This window comes from Mustela putorius, unplaced genomic scaffold (assembly GCF_011764305.1).
Source record: "Mustela putorius furo isolate JIRA1106 unplaced genomic scaffold, ASM1176430v1.1 tig00003898_pilon_pilon_pilon, whole genome shotgun sequence".
NCBI classification, from domain to species: domain Eukaryota; kingdom Metazoa; phylum Chordata; class Mammalia; order Carnivora; family Mustelidae; genus Mustela; species Mustela putorius.
Window position 1 is genome coordinate 20,637,428 of NW_025422047.1, and position 17,619 is coordinate 20,655,046.

General features: G+C 44.6%; 2 protein-coding genes across 7 annotated transcripts in view; one reads left to right on the forward strand and one right to left on the reverse strand.

Moving 5' to 3' along the window:
• Positions 1 to 238: 238 nt before the first annotated feature.
• On the forward strand, positions 239 to 11,700 carry OXA1L (OXA1L mitochondrial inner membrane protein). Of its 2 annotated transcripts, XM_013057660.2 has the most exons (10): positions 239 to 366; positions 810 to 971; positions 1,637 to 1,841; positions 9,789 to 9,932; positions 10,184 to 10,269; positions 10,437 to 10,601; positions 10,732 to 10,836; positions 10,948 to 11,110; positions 11,211 to 11,291; positions 11,373 to 11,700. In XM_013057660.2, the coding sequence occupies exons 1-10, from the start codon at positions 304 to 306 to the stop codon at positions 11,492 to 11,494; spliced, it is 1,296 nt and encodes a 431-aa protein (XP_012913114.1). In that variant the 5' UTR covers positions 239 to 303; the 3' UTR covers positions 11,495 to 11,700. The 2 variants fall into 2 exon arrangements, with proteins under 2 accessions (XP_012913114.1, XP_012913113.1); XM_013057659.2 differs by lacking the exon at positions 11,211 to 11,291 and having other exon boundaries at positions 263 to 366.
• Positions 11,701 to 12,109: 409 nt separating this feature from the next.
• Positions 12,110 to 17,619, reverse strand: part of SLC7A7 (solute carrier family 7 member 7) — a 97,497-nt gene continuing 91,987 nt past the window's right edge. For all 5 annotated transcript variants that reach the window (XM_013057655.2, XM_013057657.2, XM_045067920.1 and 2 more), the window contains 7 exons: positions 17,422 to 17,566; positions 15,478 to 15,601; positions 15,064 to 15,167; positions 14,674 to 14,770; positions 13,166 to 13,315; positions 12,834 to 13,017; positions 12,110 to 12,623 (listed from right to left, as the gene is read on the reverse strand). In XM_013057655.2, the coding sequence (XP_012913109.1) occupies positions 12,517 to 12,623; positions 12,834 to 13,017; positions 13,166 to 13,315; positions 14,674 to 14,770; positions 15,064 to 15,167; positions 15,478 to 15,601; positions 17,422 to 17,566 (911 nt within the window). In that variant the 3' untranslated portion in view covers positions 12,110 to 12,516. The remainder of the gene's footprint in view (positions 12,624 to 12,833; positions 13,018 to 13,165; positions 13,316 to 14,673; positions 14,771 to 15,063; positions 15,168 to 15,477; positions 15,602 to 17,421; positions 17,567 to 17,619) is intronic.

Here is a 17,619-nt window from a genome sequence, read left to right on the forward strand (position 1 = left end):
GTTGGGAGCTGACAGACAAGAAATCCCTGGGATTTTGCAGTCAGTACCTGACAGCCCTTTAGGTGGCCTTTAACTTCAATTTCCTCTCAATCTTCCCAACACACTGCGCGATCTTGTTAATAGGGCCCTTAGCGTCTTCTTACCCACTTCAAATATGGCCGCTGAGTTCCAGTCTCAGTTACCACACGATCATGGCAACAGCTCTGGCTTCATGCCCATTTCCAAAAGGGCCTCTTCCCGCGAGGCTGAAGTTCTGAGTGCGCAAGCGCAAGCGCAAGCGCACTCAGCCCATTTCCCGGCAAAATGGCGGTAGGTTTAATGTACGGTCGCCGGGAGCTTCTGCGCCTCTTACGGCCACAGCGTCAGGTAAGGCTACTCCAGTGCTGAGCGCCAGGACCCAGCCCTATCCCCATGATCCCAGCCAGAGACAGCTCATGCCAGGAACAGCCTGAGCAGACGCTGACCTCACCGGGACCTGCCTCTCTTGACCTAGGCTCGCATGCGTACATGGGAGGGTTACGTCCCCGACCCTGGGCTCAGCGGCCGCATATTGTTGTCGCATATTGTCTGTCGGTCCCGATGTCACCCCTGCCACGGAAACGTCAGCCTCGACCTCTGTGCTCCGGGGTGGACCTGCGGTAACCGAGAGCCAGGCTGCACTAAGTGCATGCCTTCGGGCCAGCCATCTGCGCGCGGAGAGTAATAGTGACTTCACCTGTGGTAGAAGGTTGCGTGCTTCGTGGCGAATGAACATGTTTAGTGACATCTGCTCCTGATAAAGGGGCTCCATCCTTCTTTTACCCTCTCAGTTCCACAGCGTCGCAGGGCCCTCGCCTTGGCCGCGGAAACCGCTGACTGCGGGGCTCCTCTCTCCAAGCGGCCGGTGCTTCGAGCGCCCGCACTATGTCGTCCTCGCTGGCTCTGGACCCCGGAGCCTCAGTACCTCCGTGATCTTGTTCGCAGAAGCCCAGGTAAGAGGCGATTCGTCCCTGCGACATTAGGAGTAGTGTTTGTTGGTCGGTTTTATTTTGTTTACAAGGAGGAGGGATGTGGCACACTCCATGCAGCTCCCAAAATTGTAGCATCAGTGGGGAAATAATTGAAAGTACAGCAGGATAGATTGATGTTATAAACAAGGCGTTGTTTGCCATAATGGTGGCAAGCCCCTGATGGTGTATGAGATATGATTCCAGGTGTGTGTGTGTGTGTGTTAGAAAAGTTATAAATTTCATATGAATGACTTCTTGGGTATTAATATTTCTGATGGTGAGACCAAGTGAATATTTTGGTCTTAAAAACTGAATTGTTTTAAATGAAAATTAGTATAGTTTCAGTATCTGTAAAATTGTGCCAGTGAAACTCAAATGACCGTGACATTTGGAACACTGATAGAAGAAATAACTTCCTAATAGGAAAGAAAGTCAGGAAGTCTTACTTTAAGTAACTCGTCTTCCTGTCCCGAGGAAAAAGTAAGATGTCCTTTTAAGCCTTGAATTCTGTGTAGTCTACACTGTAGACTAACCCGGAGAACAAGAAGTAGAAAGTCAATAGAACAACCTGATACTAGTTATTAGGGGGCTTGTGATTTCTGTATGTCCGCCCTACTGAGTATTACACATGATTTCCTTTTGCACAGGTTCAGGGCCCTCCTGCAACTCCCTCACCCACAGCAGTACCTGAGGTGGCTTCTGGAGAAACTGCAGATGTCGTCCAAGCTGCTGCAGAACAGAGCTTCGCTGAACTGGGTCTGGGGTCATACACCCCAGTGGGACTGATTCAGAACTTACTGGAATCTATGCATGTTAACCTAGGCCTACCTTGGTGGGGGGCCATTGCTGCATGTAAGGGAAACACATCCTGGCCAAGGGTAGAAGAAATGGGAACTTAGGGGTAGAACTTCAAAGATAGCCTTTCTGTAAGTGGGTGGAGGGAATACAGCTGACCCTTGAACGACCTGTGGGTTAGGGGCACTAACCCCGCCCAGCAGTTGAAATTTCATAACTTTTGACTCCTCAAAAACTTAATAGCCTACTGTTAGAGCCTTACTGATAACATAAACAGTTCGTACACGTTTTGTATGTTACATGTATTCTACATTCTTACAATAAAGGAAGAAAAAAATACATGTACAGTACTGTTTAAAAACAACAACAACAACATATGCTTGGGCCCAGGGAGTTCAAACCCCTGTTGCTCAAGGGTCAACTGTAGTTGCAGAAGTTTAGGGGTCAGAAAAGCAGATGATTCAGACAAGGAATAGAGGCTCTTGATCCTTAGATACACACTACTACTCTTTCCTAAAGGACATTATAAAACCACTGGATCACCTGGGATTCAACAAGTGTAGATCTTTAATGTGAGCATGGGGTTAGAGTAAGGAGACCTTGTTAACAGTGATGAAGCTGCCCTGGTTTAGGTGATAGGTCAGGCCTGGTGCTTAAACCTCCCCACGCACCCACCCCTGCCGCCAGTAGGAAGGTGCCCACATTGTTTCTCTTGCAGGCTAAGACTATACTTTAAATTCTGTTCTTCCTACACCTTGCTCTGGTGATCAGCTCTTTCCGTAGGCCTTCAGCTTCTCTCTTTTTACTGCCCTATTCTGAAAATATAAACATGTTCAAGTATACCATGGATTTCTTGAGGAAAAGTCCCTTCTTTTCATCCTTAGTTCTTTCTTCTTTCAAAGCTCTTATTTAAAAGACTGTTCTGTATGCAGTGGACTTACTTCTTTCTTTCTTTCCACTCTTTGACACTCAGCAATCTGACCTTTTCTTTTTAGCAATCTGACTTACTAAAACCACCTCATTTTGTCAGTAACATCATTATTGAACCCATTTTTCATACTTGATCTTTCTGTGTTAGACACTTTTTTCCAATTTATTTTATTGTAGTTTAAATACAATATTACATTAGTTTCAGATGTATAACATAGTGATTCAAGATATATGTTATGAAGCGATCACCATGTAACCATATAAAGTTTGTTACAGTATATTAACTGTAAGTCTCTATGCTGTACATTGCATCCCTGGATCATCTTTATTTGCAACTGGAAGTTTGTACCTTTTTTTTTTTTTTTTTTTAAGTTTATTTAAGCCAATCCCTAGGGTGCCTAGCTGGTTTCAGTTGATGGAGTGTGCAGATCTTTATCTCAGGGTCATGTCATGATCCTGACCCATACATTGGGTGTGTAGGGCTTGAATTCACAACCCCGGGATCAAGAGCCACATGTTCCACTGACTGAGCCAGCCTAGCACCCCTGAAAGTTTGTACCTTTTAATTTCCTCCCATTTTGCCCATCTTCTCTAGTCCCCTCCCCTCTGGCAACCAGACTGTTCTCTGTATCTATGAGTCTGTTTTGTTTTCTAGATTTCACACAAGTGAAATTATAAGATGTTTATCTTTCTCTGTCTTATTTCACATAGCCTAATACCCTATCGGTCCATCCGTGTCACTGATGGTAAGAGCTCACTTTTTTTTTTTTCTTTTAAGATTTTATTTATTTATTTGACAGGCAGAAAAGCAGGCAAAGAGAGAGGAGGAAGCATGCTCCCTGCAGAGCAGACAGCCCGATATAGGGCTGGGTCCCAGGTGGGATCATGACCTGAGCCGAAGGTAGAGGCTTTAACCCACTGAGCCACCCAGGTGCCCCTCACTTTTTTTTTTTAAATCACTGCTTAATACTCTGTCGTGTGTTTATATGCCACACCTTCTTTATTCATTCATCTATCTACAGATATTTAGGTTACCTCCATATCTTCACAATTGTAAATAATGCTACAGTGAACTTACAGGTGCAAATACATTTTTGTTTTGGGGTTTTTTGGGGTTTTTAAGATTTATTTAAGAGAAAGAGCAAGTGCGTCTTTCAGACTCCCCACTGAGTGTGAAGTTGGACACAGGGCTGTACAATTTTGCATTCTCACCAGTGGTGCACCAGGGTTCTCTTCTCCACATCCCTTCCCCCCACCCCCAGAGATTTCATTTATTTGACAGAGACAACACAAGCAGGGAGAGTGGGAGAGAGAGAAGCAGGCCTCCTCCGAAGCAGGGAGTCTGACTCGGGGCTCAATACCAGGACCCTGAGATCATGACCTGAGCCAAAAGCAGATGTTTAACTGACTGAGCCACCCGGGTGCCCCCTTAAATATGAGGTTTTCATATATGACCTTTCTTATAGTGAGGTATATTCTCTCTAAACACAATTTATTGAGAGATTTTATCTTTAATGGATGTGGAGTTTTGTCAGATGCTTTTTCTGCACCTGTTGAGATGATCATACATTTTTCTTTCATTTTGTTAATGTGGTAAATCACACTGAATTTGTGAATATTAAACCATCCTTGAATTCCCAGAATAAATCTCACTTGATCAGGGTGAATCATCCTTTAAATGTATTATTAAATGTGTTATCAAATGTATTAAATCATCCTTTAGATACATTGTTATAAATTACAGTAGTTGGGTAAAAAAATTTTTTAAATTTTTTTTATTTATTTGACAGAGACAGCGAGAGAGGGAACACAAGCAGGGGGAGTGGGAAAGGGAGGAGCAGGCTTCCTGCCAAGCCGGGAACCCAATGTGGGCTTGATCCCAGGACTCTGGGATCATGACCTGAGCTTCAGGCAGATGCCTAATGACTGAGCCACCCGGGCGCCCCAGTTTGGTAATATTTTGTTGAGGTTTTTTGCATCATTTATATTCAGCACAGATTTTGGCCCGTATAGTTTTCTCTTTTTTTAATGTCTTTGTCTGCTTTTGGTATCTGGGTAATGCTGGCCTTGTAGAATGAGTTTGAAAGCTTTTCTTCCTCTTCTATCTTCTGGAATAGTTTAAGGATAGGTATTAACTCCTCTATGTTTGGTAGAATTCACCTGTGAAGTTATCTGGTCTTTGGAGTGTTTTTTGTTGGGATTTTGATTGCCCATTCAGTTTCATTACTAGTAATTGGTCTGTTCAGATTTTCTATTTCTTCCAGATTGAGTTTTGGAAGATTGTATGTTTCTGGGAGTTTATACATTTCTTTTAGGTTGTCCCATTTGTTGGCATGTAATTGTTTATAGTACTGTCTTGCAATCCTTTGTGTTTGTGTTTCCTAGGTGGTGGTGGTTGTTAAATTCCTTCACTTCTGATTTTATTTGGGCCCTCTTTTTCTTAGTGAGTCTGGCTAAAGCCTTACCAATTTTATCTTTTTTAAAGAACCATCTCTAGTTTTGTTAATCTTCTCTATTGCTTTTTTAGTCTATTTCATTTGTTTCTGCTTTAATATTCATTATTTCCTTCCTTCTACTAACTTAGGGCTTTGTTCTTTTTCTGGTTCATTTAGCAGTATGGTTAGGTTGTTTGAGATTTTTCTTTCCTAAGATAGGCCTATACCACCATAAGCTGCCCTCTTTGGTTTGTTGGTTTTTTGGTTGGAACATGTAGTTCATTTACACTTAAACTAATTACTGATAGATATATACTTCTTACCATATTTTCTTCTTTTTTAAGATTTTATTTATTTATTTGACAGAGAGAAAGATCACAGGTAGGCAGAGAGGCAGGCAGAGGGGAAAGGGGAAGCAGGCTCCCCGCTGAGCAGAGAGCTCGATGCGGGGCTCAGTCCCAGGACCCTGAGATCATGATCTGAGCTGAAGGCAGAGGCCCAACCCACTGAGGCACCCAGGAGCCCCTACCATTTTCTTAAGTAACCTCTACATCCAATGTGGGGCTTAAACTCAGGACCCTTAGGTCAAGAATCACATGCTCTACTGACTGAGCCATCCAGGTGCCCCTCTTACCATTGTATTGATTTCTGGTGGTTTTGTAGTTCTCTGTTGCTGTCTTCTCCCTTGTAATTTGGTGATATGCCTTAGTGTTATGTTTATATTCCTTTCTCTTTATTTTTATGTGTTCTATTATAGGTATTTGGTTAATGGTTACCATTAAGTTCCTATTTAACACTGTATGTATAGAAATCTTATATAAATGTATGTAAGTTGATGGTTGCTTTAAATTCAAGTGGATTCTAAAAATACTAGTCCCCCCTTCCCACATTTTATGAGGTCTTGTCCCCCCCCCAAGCTTTAAAAACTTATTTAGAAAACCTGTTAAATAATTGTGTAATAATTTGAATGGGTAGGTTATACAAAAAAATGGCTTGAAAATTCCCACACTGTTTTTAACATTGTATCTTAGAATTAATATTCTAAGATATTTGTGATATTCTAATATTTTTGTATCCATTGACTAATTATTGTAGGTCTAGATGATTTTACTACTTTTGTAACCTTCACCCTAGCTCTGTAGATAATTATCCACTACCTTTATTATATGTTTACTAGTGAGATTTTTTTTCATAAATTTTCTTATTTCTAATTATGGCCTTTTCTGGTTTTTTTTGTTTTTTTTTTTTAAGGTTTTATTTATTTATTTGTAAGAGAGAGAGAGAGTGAGAGCGAGCACAGGCAGACAGAGTGGAAGGCAGAGTCAGAGGGAGAGGCAGGCTCCCTGCGGAGCAAGTAGCCCGATGTGGGACTCGATCCCAGGACGCTGGGATCATGACCTGAGCCGAAGGCAGCTGCTTAACCAACTGAGCCACCCAGGCGTCCCAGGCCTTTTCTGTTTTGAGAAGTCCCTTTAACATTTCTTTTATAGGGCTGGTTCAGTGTGGATGAACTCTTTAGCTTTTGCTTATGTGGGAAACTCCTTATCTCTCCTTCAGTGTGAGTGATAACCTTGCCAGGTAGAGTATTCTTGGTTGTAAGTTTTTTCCTTTCACTATTTTGAATATATTATGCCACTCTCTTCTGGCCTTTGAAGTTTTTGCTGAAAAATCAGCTGATTGCCTTATGGGGGTTCCTTGTATGTAACTAGGTTTTGTTTTGTTTTGTTTTTTCTTGCTGCTTTTAAGATTCTTTAACTGTTGGCATTTTGGTAACTAGTCTTACTGTGAGTCTCTTTAGGCTCACCTTTTTTGGGATTCTCTGTGCTTTTTGGACTTGATTATCTCTTTCCTTTGCCAGGTTAGGGAATTTCTCAGCTGACAGGTTTTCTGTCCCTTTCTCTTTCTTCTCCTGGATCCCTGTAATGCTAGTGTTAGTTAGACCTGATGTTGCCTCACAGGTTCCTTAAACTGCCGTGTGTTCCATTTGCGTGATTTTCACTACCTTTCAGATCACTGATTTGTTCTTCTGCATTACCTAATATGCTGCTGAATCCCTCTAGTGGACTTACTTCAGTTACTGTATTCAGCTCTGATTTTTTTTTTTTCATAGTTCTCATTTTGTTCATTCTTTGGAGTTCGGTGGGTATGTTTATGGCTATTACTCTGACCTTTTTATCTGGTAGATTGTTCATCTCTTTAGTTGTTTTTTTGTTGTGTTTTTTGTTTGTTTGTTTGTTTTGTTTTTTAAAGATTTTATTTATTTATTTGTCAGAGAGAGAGAGCGAGCGAGCGAGCACCGGCAGACAGAATGGCAGGCAGAGGCAGAGAGAGAAGCAGGCTCCCTGCCGAGCAAGGAGCCCGATGTGGGACTCGATCCCAGGACGCTGGGATCATGACCTGAGCTAAAGGCAGATGCTTAACCAACTGAGCCACCCAGGTGTCCCTCTTTAGTTGTTTTTCTGAGGTTTTGTCTTATTTCATTTATAACATGCTCTCTGTTTCATTTTTGCCTAACTCTCTGTTTCTTTGAATTAGATCAGTTCTGCTCTTGGTCTTGAAGGAGTAGCTTTTTGCAGGCGTCCTGTGAGGTTCAGTAGTGCAAACTTCGCAGTCACCTGATCCAGGTGCCTTAGGGGTTCTTTGTGTGGGCTGCATGCACCCTCCTCTTATGGCTGGGTCACTGTTGGTGCAAACTCAGTGGTTTGCAGGGCTGTCTCCTGACACAGCTGTCTGCAGGGCTTAGCCACAACTCCTTCAGGTATGCTGGTAAGCAGGGCTGTCCCCCATCCTGTCTAAGGTCCTGCCACTGCTGCTGTTGGGTGGGCAAGTGTCGGGGGTGGGTCTCAGCACAACTGGCTACAAGGCCCAGCTGTGACAGCTATAGTCCACTGATGGGGAGGCGAGGCCTCCTGTGTGGCTGACTGTGAGGTCCAGCTGCTGTGGGTGCTCTAGTATATGCAGGACAGGGGCCGCTTGTTGGGGGGTGTGGCTCTGGTGCAGGCTCAGGCCATCTGGGTGTGGCAGGGGCAGGGAGCCACTTAAGGGCTCTTGGCCTGTGGGTCACTTGGACTGGACAAGCTGGTGCTAGCACAGTAGATGGAGAATGTCAGAAATGGTGCCCGCCAGCTCTTCCATCCCCAGATTATCTTCCAGATTATCTTCCAACAGATCCCTGCCCTGCCAGCATGCCCCCAAATTAGTCCATGAATCTCCTTCATGTGTGGCCCAGGTGTAAGCCTCGCTGGTTTTGTTGTTTTTGTTTTTTTAAGATTTTATTTATTTATTTGATAGATAGAGATCTCAAGTAGTCAGAGAAGCAGGCAGAGGGAGAGGAGGAAGCAGGCTCCCCACCGAGCAGAGAGCCCGATGCGGGGCTTGATCCTGAGACCATGACCTGAACCCAAAGCAGAGGCTTTAACCCACTGAACCACCCAGGCGCCCTGCCTTGCTGATTTTCAAAGCCAGTGTTGTAGGGCTGGGAACAAAATATGGGGCTTGGACCTCTTGTTTCACAGTGTCTATCTCTCTGGTTGTGAAATCCCTGCCACTGTGGGTCCTGACGAGACCCTGTCTGGCCTCCTACCCAACTCAAAATGACTTTTTCTTTATATCCTTAGGTGTGTAAGATCTGTTTTGCTAAAGTTCTTTATACAGAAGTAATTCTATATGGAGTTGTAGATTTTGGTATATTCTTGAGAGGATGTAAGCCCAGGATCTTTCCTCCTCATCCATTATGATCCCCTTGGGTCTAGGGTCTGAATTAGACACATTAGACCTTGAAATCTTTCCGTTAGCTTTTGTGATCATCTTTCCTGATTTTCTTCCGGTCTTTCTAACCACATCTTTCCCTGCCATTGCCCAGTTCTCAGTCTACTCCTTCAAGGCTAGTATTTTCCATTTCATCCTTAGCTTCCCTTCTCTTTCCACCCCATATCAACTATGGTAAGGTTGATAAAGCCTAATCCCATATTCCCCACTGCACCACCACCCTCTCTTCTCAGCCCAGCCCACCTTCCTTGTCTACAGATAAACTAAATATTTTTTGAATGATCAGGAAATAGGAAGTATAAGAAACAGGGAGGAACTATAGTAAGCCACCAGATTACTTCCTACCCTAGGGATTTCTAGGATAGTGGCTTTCACTCTTCATTCCTAGGAGCCCCCGATCTATAATGGTGCCTCTGAGAAAAGCAAAGGCTAGAGCTTGAATAGTTCTGTAGCCAGACTACTCTCTCTCTCAGAGCAGTTCTTATATATCTATTTTATCTCTTACGTATATTGGGGTTATACTTAAAGAGTTGGGGTTAGGGAGATTCCACTGATAATAGAAAACTTCAGACATCACTATCTAGAAAAGTATCTTGTCTCACCTCCTTTTGTTCAAGGAAATAAACAGTATCCTTGGCCATTCCTTATAGAAGTTAATGCTAGAGTTTTGTGAGGTCAAAGCAGAGGACTAAGCCTTGCAGGAACCAAGCCACCCGTGCCCTTTGTTACGTGTTCCTTCAGCAGGTGTCATAGTATTGAAAAAAAAAAAAACTAGAATAAAAAAGACCCTTTTAGTGAGGACCTAAAAACCTTCAACCTTCCAACTGTAGGACTGCTTTGATTTCACTCCAGTCCTGTCTGTGTTTTCCAGGTACCGTCCTTGCCCGCTGCCTGGTGTTTCCTCTCATCGTGAAGGGCCAGCGAGAAGCAGCCAAGATCCATAACCACATGCCAGAGATCCAAAAGTTTTCCACTCGAATCAGAGAGGCCAAGTTGGCCGGAGACCATGCTGAATGTGAGTCAACTGCAGAATGCGCACAGGAGAGGACACATCTACACTCTCCTGACACGCTGCTGAGGGAAGGGAATGGCATATATCAGGAGTTGCTAGAAGTGGGCAAGTTCTAAAGATCTACCTGCTTCTTGGGCCTAATGTTTCCAGTGATTGGCCAGGATCAGGTAGAAACTTTATGGGCCAGGTGATAAGGATGGTCACCTCCATCAGTGTAATTATTAACCCAACCATTAACTTCCCCTCCTTTACAGTTTACAAGGCCTCCTCGGAAATGACATTTTACCAGAAAAAGCATGATGTTAAATTCTTTAGACCTCTTATTCTACCTCTGACTCAGGTAAGCAAAAACATTTTCCTTATTTTGTCCTATACCAGTCAGATAAACTCCTGTTTCCATGCCTTAAACCCCCAAAAAACAAGTGGTGATGATAGGGTTTTCAGTAATAGAGAAATGAAAATTCCCCTTTGCTAAAGGGTACTGATACTGTTTATCCTGTGTAATAGGCCCCGATCTTCATCTCCTTCTTCATTGCCTTGAGAGAAATGGCCAACCTTCCTGTGCCCAGCCTGCAGACAGGTGGCCTTCTGTGGTTCCAGGATCTCACTCTGTCTGACCCCACCTACATATTACCACTAGTGGTCACTGCTACAATGTGGGGTGTCCTTGAGGTAAGCTCAGGTTGGCTAAGTGCCAGGCCTGCAAAGTGGAGAGTGAAGAAAGTAGAATTGATGGGTTGAAATCTGAGCCAGATTCTCTAGAAATGACATGCATTTGTTTTGTTTTTGGTTTTTTTGGCAGTTAGGTGCAGAGACCGGTGTGCAAAGTTCTGATCTTCAGTTGATGAGAAATGTGCTCAGAGTGATGCCCCTAGCCGTCTTGCCCATAACTATCCATTTCCCCACGGTAGGTAATAGTTTAGGAACTGGCTCCAAGCCTTTCCATCTAGCCCAGCCATCTCCCATCAAGCTGACAGCAGAGGACAGTTCCTGAGTACTGTTCTTTCTCCTCCTCCAGGCGGTGTTCATGTACTGGCTCTCCTCCAATATGTTTTCCCTGGTCCAGGTGGCTTGCCTCCGGATTCCAGCCGTACGGACTATACTTAAAATCCCCCAGCGTGTTGTGCATGACTCTAGCCAATTACCTCCACGGGAAGGTTTTATAAAAAGCTTCAAAAGAGGTAAGTGTTCTTATTGAAACACGTCCTTAGTGAAACACGACTTGGGGAAGTCATCTAAAAATGGGCATAGGACCCAGTGTCTTCCTCCTCTTTACAACAGGGTGGAAGAATGCTGAACTGGCGCATCAGCTCCAGGAGCGCGAACGACGCATGCAGAATCACTTGGAACTAGCCGCCCGGGGTAAATAACCCTTGCAGGCTCTATTCTCTGATTTGTTTCTTCCTTTCCTTCGTTCCTCATGTTTGTCTTCTCTTGCCCTAGGTCCCTTACGACAGACCTTTACCCACAACCCACTGCTAGAGCATGGAAAGAATCAGCCTCCCAGCACCCCTAACAGCAGCAGTGCCAAGCCAAAGCAGCCCTGGCGTGACACACTGGGCTGAAGTCTGTTCCTGCTCAGACTGGTGGGAGCTCTCTCCTCAGACTCGGCATCAGAACAGATTGGACCCGGAGTCCTTGCCCCAGATCTAGAAGCGCTGGGGCATAGAGCTCTTCCTTTTAAAAGTGGGTTCCATTACAGACTCAAACCTAAGTGTAAAAGAGCCAAGTGATCTTGCCAGCCACAGAATCAGTAAACCTCTGTACTACATGCTGCTTCCGAATACTTATTAAACAGGGAAATGGATGGTGTGCTCCAGAAAACTGAAGACTACATCGACTGGGGACTGCTCCTGCCCATGCTCTTAGGAAGTGCCTCAGCATTGTAACCTGGCATTACAAGCTTACACTCCCACCCCATACACGAGTTTTTCCATCCACATTTATCTCAGGATGCTATAAATATTCAAGAAGTACATGTGCTCAGAATTCTTAGATATAATCAGGCTGTTAGTGAAAAATCTCATTTTGCTAGAGCAGCTTCGGTGTGTTCTCTTGTATAGAGTGGTTGCATCAGCTGACTTGAGAGGAAAGAAATACTCAGATACTTTCAAGCACAAGACTGTTTTTAGTGTTCCTCTTAGGTCTCTGGGACCATTCTCAAATGAAACCATTCAAAGTTTAGAACATAACCCTTTTATTATCTAGCACCTGTGACAGTTTCATGTCTCTAAAGGAGACAGGAATTTCAGAGCATTTTTGGCTCTTTTAAAGGAAAAGGAGTGGGTAGGCACACCCAGAGGTGAGTAAAAATCTTAACACAGGGGATCAAGCCCACATCTGACATGCTCCCCACCACTGTCTGTTCCAGAATTTTTTAAAGGGACAATAAAGCAATGTGTAGCAAAACAAATAAATTACTTTTCATCTCTTAAAAGGCAGGTTCGAAAACTGAAGGCATCTGTCCAGAAACCTGGGCTGAGCAGCTTCAACCAAGTGTACTTTCCTTTTCATCTTCCTTGGCTCCAGCCAGTAAGGGGTGAGAGGCCCCTGCTTTCCACATCTCAGGATGGATTCTAGACAGTATTTAGTCAGACTTGGGATCTCGTTGCTTGGGTATCTCTCCTCCATCTTCCAAATCCATCTCTGCAGCAACTGACATACACAGGACCTGGAGGTACCATGTAGCAGATGCTACAAAGAAAAATGTGAGTCAGAACTAAGAAGAGGTCAGCTGAACTCAGTTCAAGGGGCACTGAACGGGGCTGACCTGAGGGATAATTCAGTTAAGCCTAAAAACCAGAAGGCCCTATGGCAAAGCTGACTTGGGCGGCGGGGGACCAGATGTGGAGGGGTGGAAAAGGCCATACAACAGCTAATCATCTTGAAGATCCAAAGGCTTACCCACAATCCTTCGTAGGCAGTGAGGTCTTTTGTGTTCTGGCACTCTGATGATGAAGAAGTAGAATGGCAAGCCCGAGAGGGCAATGCCAATGCCGATAAGAGAGTTGATGGTATCGCTATAAAGTGGCACGGCCACCAGGAAGATGGTGCAGAGGCAGAAGACAATGGGGAAGAAAAGGCTGAGCTGGAGGGCCGAGAAAACAGGTGGAGGTTAGGCAGCTATAGTAACAGTTTCTTCTGTGAAGATGAGAACACTGATCCTTTCCAACCCCTTCACCTACACACCCAACTACCACCAAGTCCCAGGCAAAGGTAGGATAGAGGTGGATTACCTTGAGGGGACGAGGCCGATCAGGCTCCTTCCAGCGCAGGTAAAGCTGACCCACAATGGAGAGCCCCACAAAGAACCAGTAGCTGAAGCTATAGTAGTTAATGAGCTGGAAGATGTCCTCCACACACAGGTAGATCAGTGCCATGACACCCTGCGGACACAAGCCCAGGTCAGCTCCTCACAGTCTTGGTCACTGAAGCCACGCTCACCCGCATCTGTCCTCTTCTGTTCCCACAACCTTTAGCACCCTAGTCACAGTATCTCCTTCCTTTTCTAGTAAGCCAGTGGCCTCTCAATTGGTTTTTCAGGCCCATTCTTCAAACCTTTGCCAAGTTAACCTCTGTAAAGCACAGATCAGTACAATTCCTCACAAATCTTTCGCTGAAGAACCTCTCTCTAGTGGCTCCAACCTACATTTTCAGCTTTTATCTCCTATTAACCAACTCCATACTGCTTTGCCCTAAGACTCTCATACGGTCTTTGGGTTTCTTCAATGCCCTTTTTTTAAAAGTAATCTTTATGTCTAACATGGGGCTCCAAATCACAACCCTGAGACCAAGAGTTGGCATGCTCCACTGACTGAGCCAGCCAGGTGCCCCATCTACCTCCCCACATACTGTTTCGTTAACCTAAAGCCCATCTCCACCTTTTGCAGCCTAACCTTAAAAATCCACTTCAAATGTACTTTGTCTAGGGGCGCCTGGGTGGCTCAGTCGTTAAGTATCTGCCTTTGATCCCAGTGTCCTGGGATCAAGCCCTATGTCAGGCCCCCTGCTTGGAGGGAAGCCTGCTTCTCCCTCTTCCGCTCCGCTCCCCATCTCACGGTGTCTCTGTCAAATAAGTAAATAAGATCTTTAACCAAAAAAAAAAAAAAATTATTAATCTAGAAGTACCTAGGGGGCTCAGTCACTTAAGCATCTGACTCTTAGTTTTAGCTCAAGCTGTGATCTCAGAGTCTTGAGTTCAAGCCCATGTCTGGTTCTGCCCTCCCAATGGAGTCTGCTTAAAAGACCCTCTCTCTGTCCCTCACCCTGGCATGCACTCTCTCTCAAATCTTGAAAAAAAAAAAAAATGCACTTTGTCTAAGAAGTCTTACCGCCTTTACCTTCTACTCCCACAGAAGATCATTTTTCCCTTAAACATTATGTCATTTACTATCATGGCAGTCATTTCATTATAATCAGTGTACTTTATGCTTTATCCTAGACTGGAAGAGTTACCATTTTTCTTTTTCAAGAAGATACTTTTTCTACTAAATTTTTTAGAGGTTTTGGGAAAGCCAGAACAGTTGCTTTGCTGGTTTTTGTTGGTTTTTATGATTTATGTATGGTGGTGGGAGAGAGAGCAAGCCTTACACAGATTCCATGTTGAGCGTGGGGACTTGACCTCACAACCGTGAAACCATGACCTGAGCTGAAATCATGTCAGACACTTAACCAGGTGCCTCCACTTATTCTGTTAACATTTCCCCCCAGTCTGCCTTTCAGCCCCATCCTTGAGGTTACTTACATTGAAGAGCAGCGCAGGTACTGGCGTGAACCGCTCAACATGAATCATGCAGATGGCGTCAGGGAGGTGGCCTTCTCTTGAACCCACAAAGAAAAGCCTATTTTGGGTAAGATAAGAGAGGCTGAAAAACTTGTGGGATACTGGGTGGGGCTGGTTCACATGCCTCCTAGCACTCCTGCTGCCCTCCCCTCCTTCAAAAGAGTGTGAATAATATGGAATAGGGTTCAGTTTTGAGATGAGTGAGAACTGGAGGCTGCTAATGGAAACAAGAACAAAGGGGTTAATACGATTTGGGGAACATAGTGACTGAACTCTGGGTCCTGTAAGTCCTACCCTCCCCTGCCATAGTTCTTCACAACACCCACCCCCCATAAAAGACACCACTCCTACCTAGAAGCGGCCACAATGGAGGCATTGAGGCCACCAAAGCAGGACAATGCAACTGCAAACGGAATTGTCCAGTTGAAAATTCCAAAAATCTGGTCTGCAAAAGTCTAAGAGAAAGGAACAGAAGGGTCATTAGGATCTAAAAAGGATGAAAGTATGCCCCCAGAGGTCCCTAATCTAACCAACCCTCCTTCCACAGCTGGGGTGACAACCTTGTAAGCCTAGTTTCCCTACATCAAATGGGGCTCAAACTCAACCCCAAGATCAAGAGTCGTACACTCAACTAACTGAGCCAGGTAGGTACCCCTAAGCATAGTCCTTTCAAGGACTACCCCCTTTCCAGGACTTTCAGGACCTACAATATTCCAAAAAGCCCACAAACACACCCTCAGCCTTCTTCTAGTGAAAATTCTTTACCACAGCAACGGCATCACTGGCCAGGATGTCCTTCATATCTAGCACAGTGTAGTAAGCCACATTGGTCAAGATGTAGATGATGGTGACAATGGGCATGGAAATGCCAATGGACAGAGGCAGATTCCTACAGCCAAATAGAATAATGCAGACATTAGTCTCAGGGTCACATCCTTTAATCCTCAGACTCTTTTTTTTTTTTTAAAGATTTTATTTATTTATTTGACAGGCAAAGATTACAAGTAGGCAGAGAGGCAGGCAGAGAGAGAGAGGAGGAAGCAGGCTCCCTGCTGAGCAGAGAGCCCAATGCGGGGCTCGATCCCAGGACTCTGGGACCATGACCTGAGCTGAAGGCAGAGGCTTTAACCCAGTGAGCCACCCAGGCGCCCCTAATCCTTAGACTATTAACACCAATCCAGGGATGGGTCCTCCTGTTTCCCCAGTGCTTTTGCTTTTGAAGCTGTGTACAATAGTGACTTCATTCTTGAGCTCAGAGCTTAAAGAGCATCAAGGGAGGGCGCCTGGGTGGCTCAGTGGGTTAAGCCGCTGCCTTCGGCTCAGGTCATGATCTCAGGATCCTGGGATCGAGTCCTGAATCGGGCTCTCTGCTCAGCAGGGAGCCTGCTTCCCTCTATCTCTCGCTCTCTCTGCCTGCCTCTCCATCTACTTGTGATCTCTCTCTCTCTGTCAAATAAATAATAAATAAAATCTTTAAAAAAAAGAAAAAAAAAGAGCATCAAGGGAAAGGAATATCACATTTAGAGAAAAGGCTAACCAGCAGAAAAAGAATTAGTAAAAAACAATGTCACTGTGTAATAGCACAGAAGACGTTGGGGGTGGGGAGGTGGCCAATGGGGGTTGTTGTTTTTTTAACATCCCAAGCCTCTTGGTGTTAGAATTCCCTTTACAAGATTGCCAACATTGGGAAATATGTCTTAAGGTTGAGAAATATAAGAGGAAATTAGGGACGCAAATTGTGAAATCCAGAGAGTAAGGTCCTCAATGACCAGAACAATGTGTGTATCTAAATAAGCAACTTGGGAACTGGGTTCACTCCATCCCCTTACTCAGTCCGAGAACCTTGGGGGCTATCCTAACCAGTGGCTAGGAGAAAGTCACAAAGACAAGGTCCTCTAAAGCAATAAAGCTATGACTTTCATAAACATTCTTCACAGTGCGGGGGAGGGGGCATAGTCAAGTCATTTAGCTTCTGTCCAGTAGGTGGAAGCACCACCACTGACCCAGGGCCTCAGTCCTACTTCTCTCTTCTGCTCCCGGGATTGCAACACTGGCTGTGGACCAAGAGGAGTTTATTGTTTTGACTTAAAAATTTACAGAAACTCCACTCCACTCTTGGAACATCTTAGTTCCAAGAATCATTGAATCTGAGAGCCAGGAAGGGCTCTGGAGATCACATCATTCAACCCCCTCAATTTACAGATCAGGAAGCTGGCAGCCTTGGCAGGGGACTCAAATCAGTGGAAAGACAGGCTCCAGACCCTTTGACTCCCTGTCCAGTGCTCTTGTCATTCTGAATAACTGTGGAATAATTTAGAATAACAAGGCTGAAATAATGCTGTTAAGTGCTGACATCATACCACTACGTCAGTACAAATTTGAGAAACCAGGAAGGGCTCGAAAAGAAAACAGGGAAGTTTGGGGGCATCTGTGACCTAAAATTATGTGGGAATAAGGATAGGTGAATATTAAGGAAAACGCTTAAGAGAAAGCACACATGAACAGATACAACCTGCTGTACTTACTGGAAGAATGAAGTGACAGATGGGAAAAGGCCTGCGGTTACCCCTGACAAGCTATCTCTCTGGCCTTTAGGCCCGCATCTATTCAAGTGCAGCTGGTAAAATCTGTCTCGGTGGCTATGGTGAGCTATCTCAGTAAATGATAGCTATCCTTACAGCCATGGAAAACTGATGGGGAGATACCTACCTCTCAGGATTCTTGATCTCTTCAGTGACATAGTTGAGCGTGTCCCAGCCCGAGTAAGAGAACAGAGCCGAGTACAGTGCCAGGGCAATATCACCCATTGCAAATGATGAACCCTCAAAAGAATTCTCAAAGTGAGTCGAGGCTCCTAGAATCCAGAGAACATGCAAAGGCAGAAGGATTAGCGGCCTACCCCCAGCT

Bases quoted from the DNA above. Each gene is read 5' to 3' on its own strand.
- OXA1L (XM_013057660.2), top strand. From the start codon at position 304: ATGGCGGTAGGTTTAATGTACGGTCGCCGGGAGCTTCTGCGCCTCTTA. The intron at 10,602-10,731 runs GTAAGCTCAGGT...TTTTTTTGGCAG, and splicing joins CAATGTGGGGTGTCCTTGAG to TTAGGTGCAGAGACCGGTGT. The intron at 11,292-11,372 runs GTAAATAACCCT...CTCTTGCCCTAG, and splicing joins CTTGGAACTAGCCGCCCGGG to GTCCCTTACGACAGACCTTT.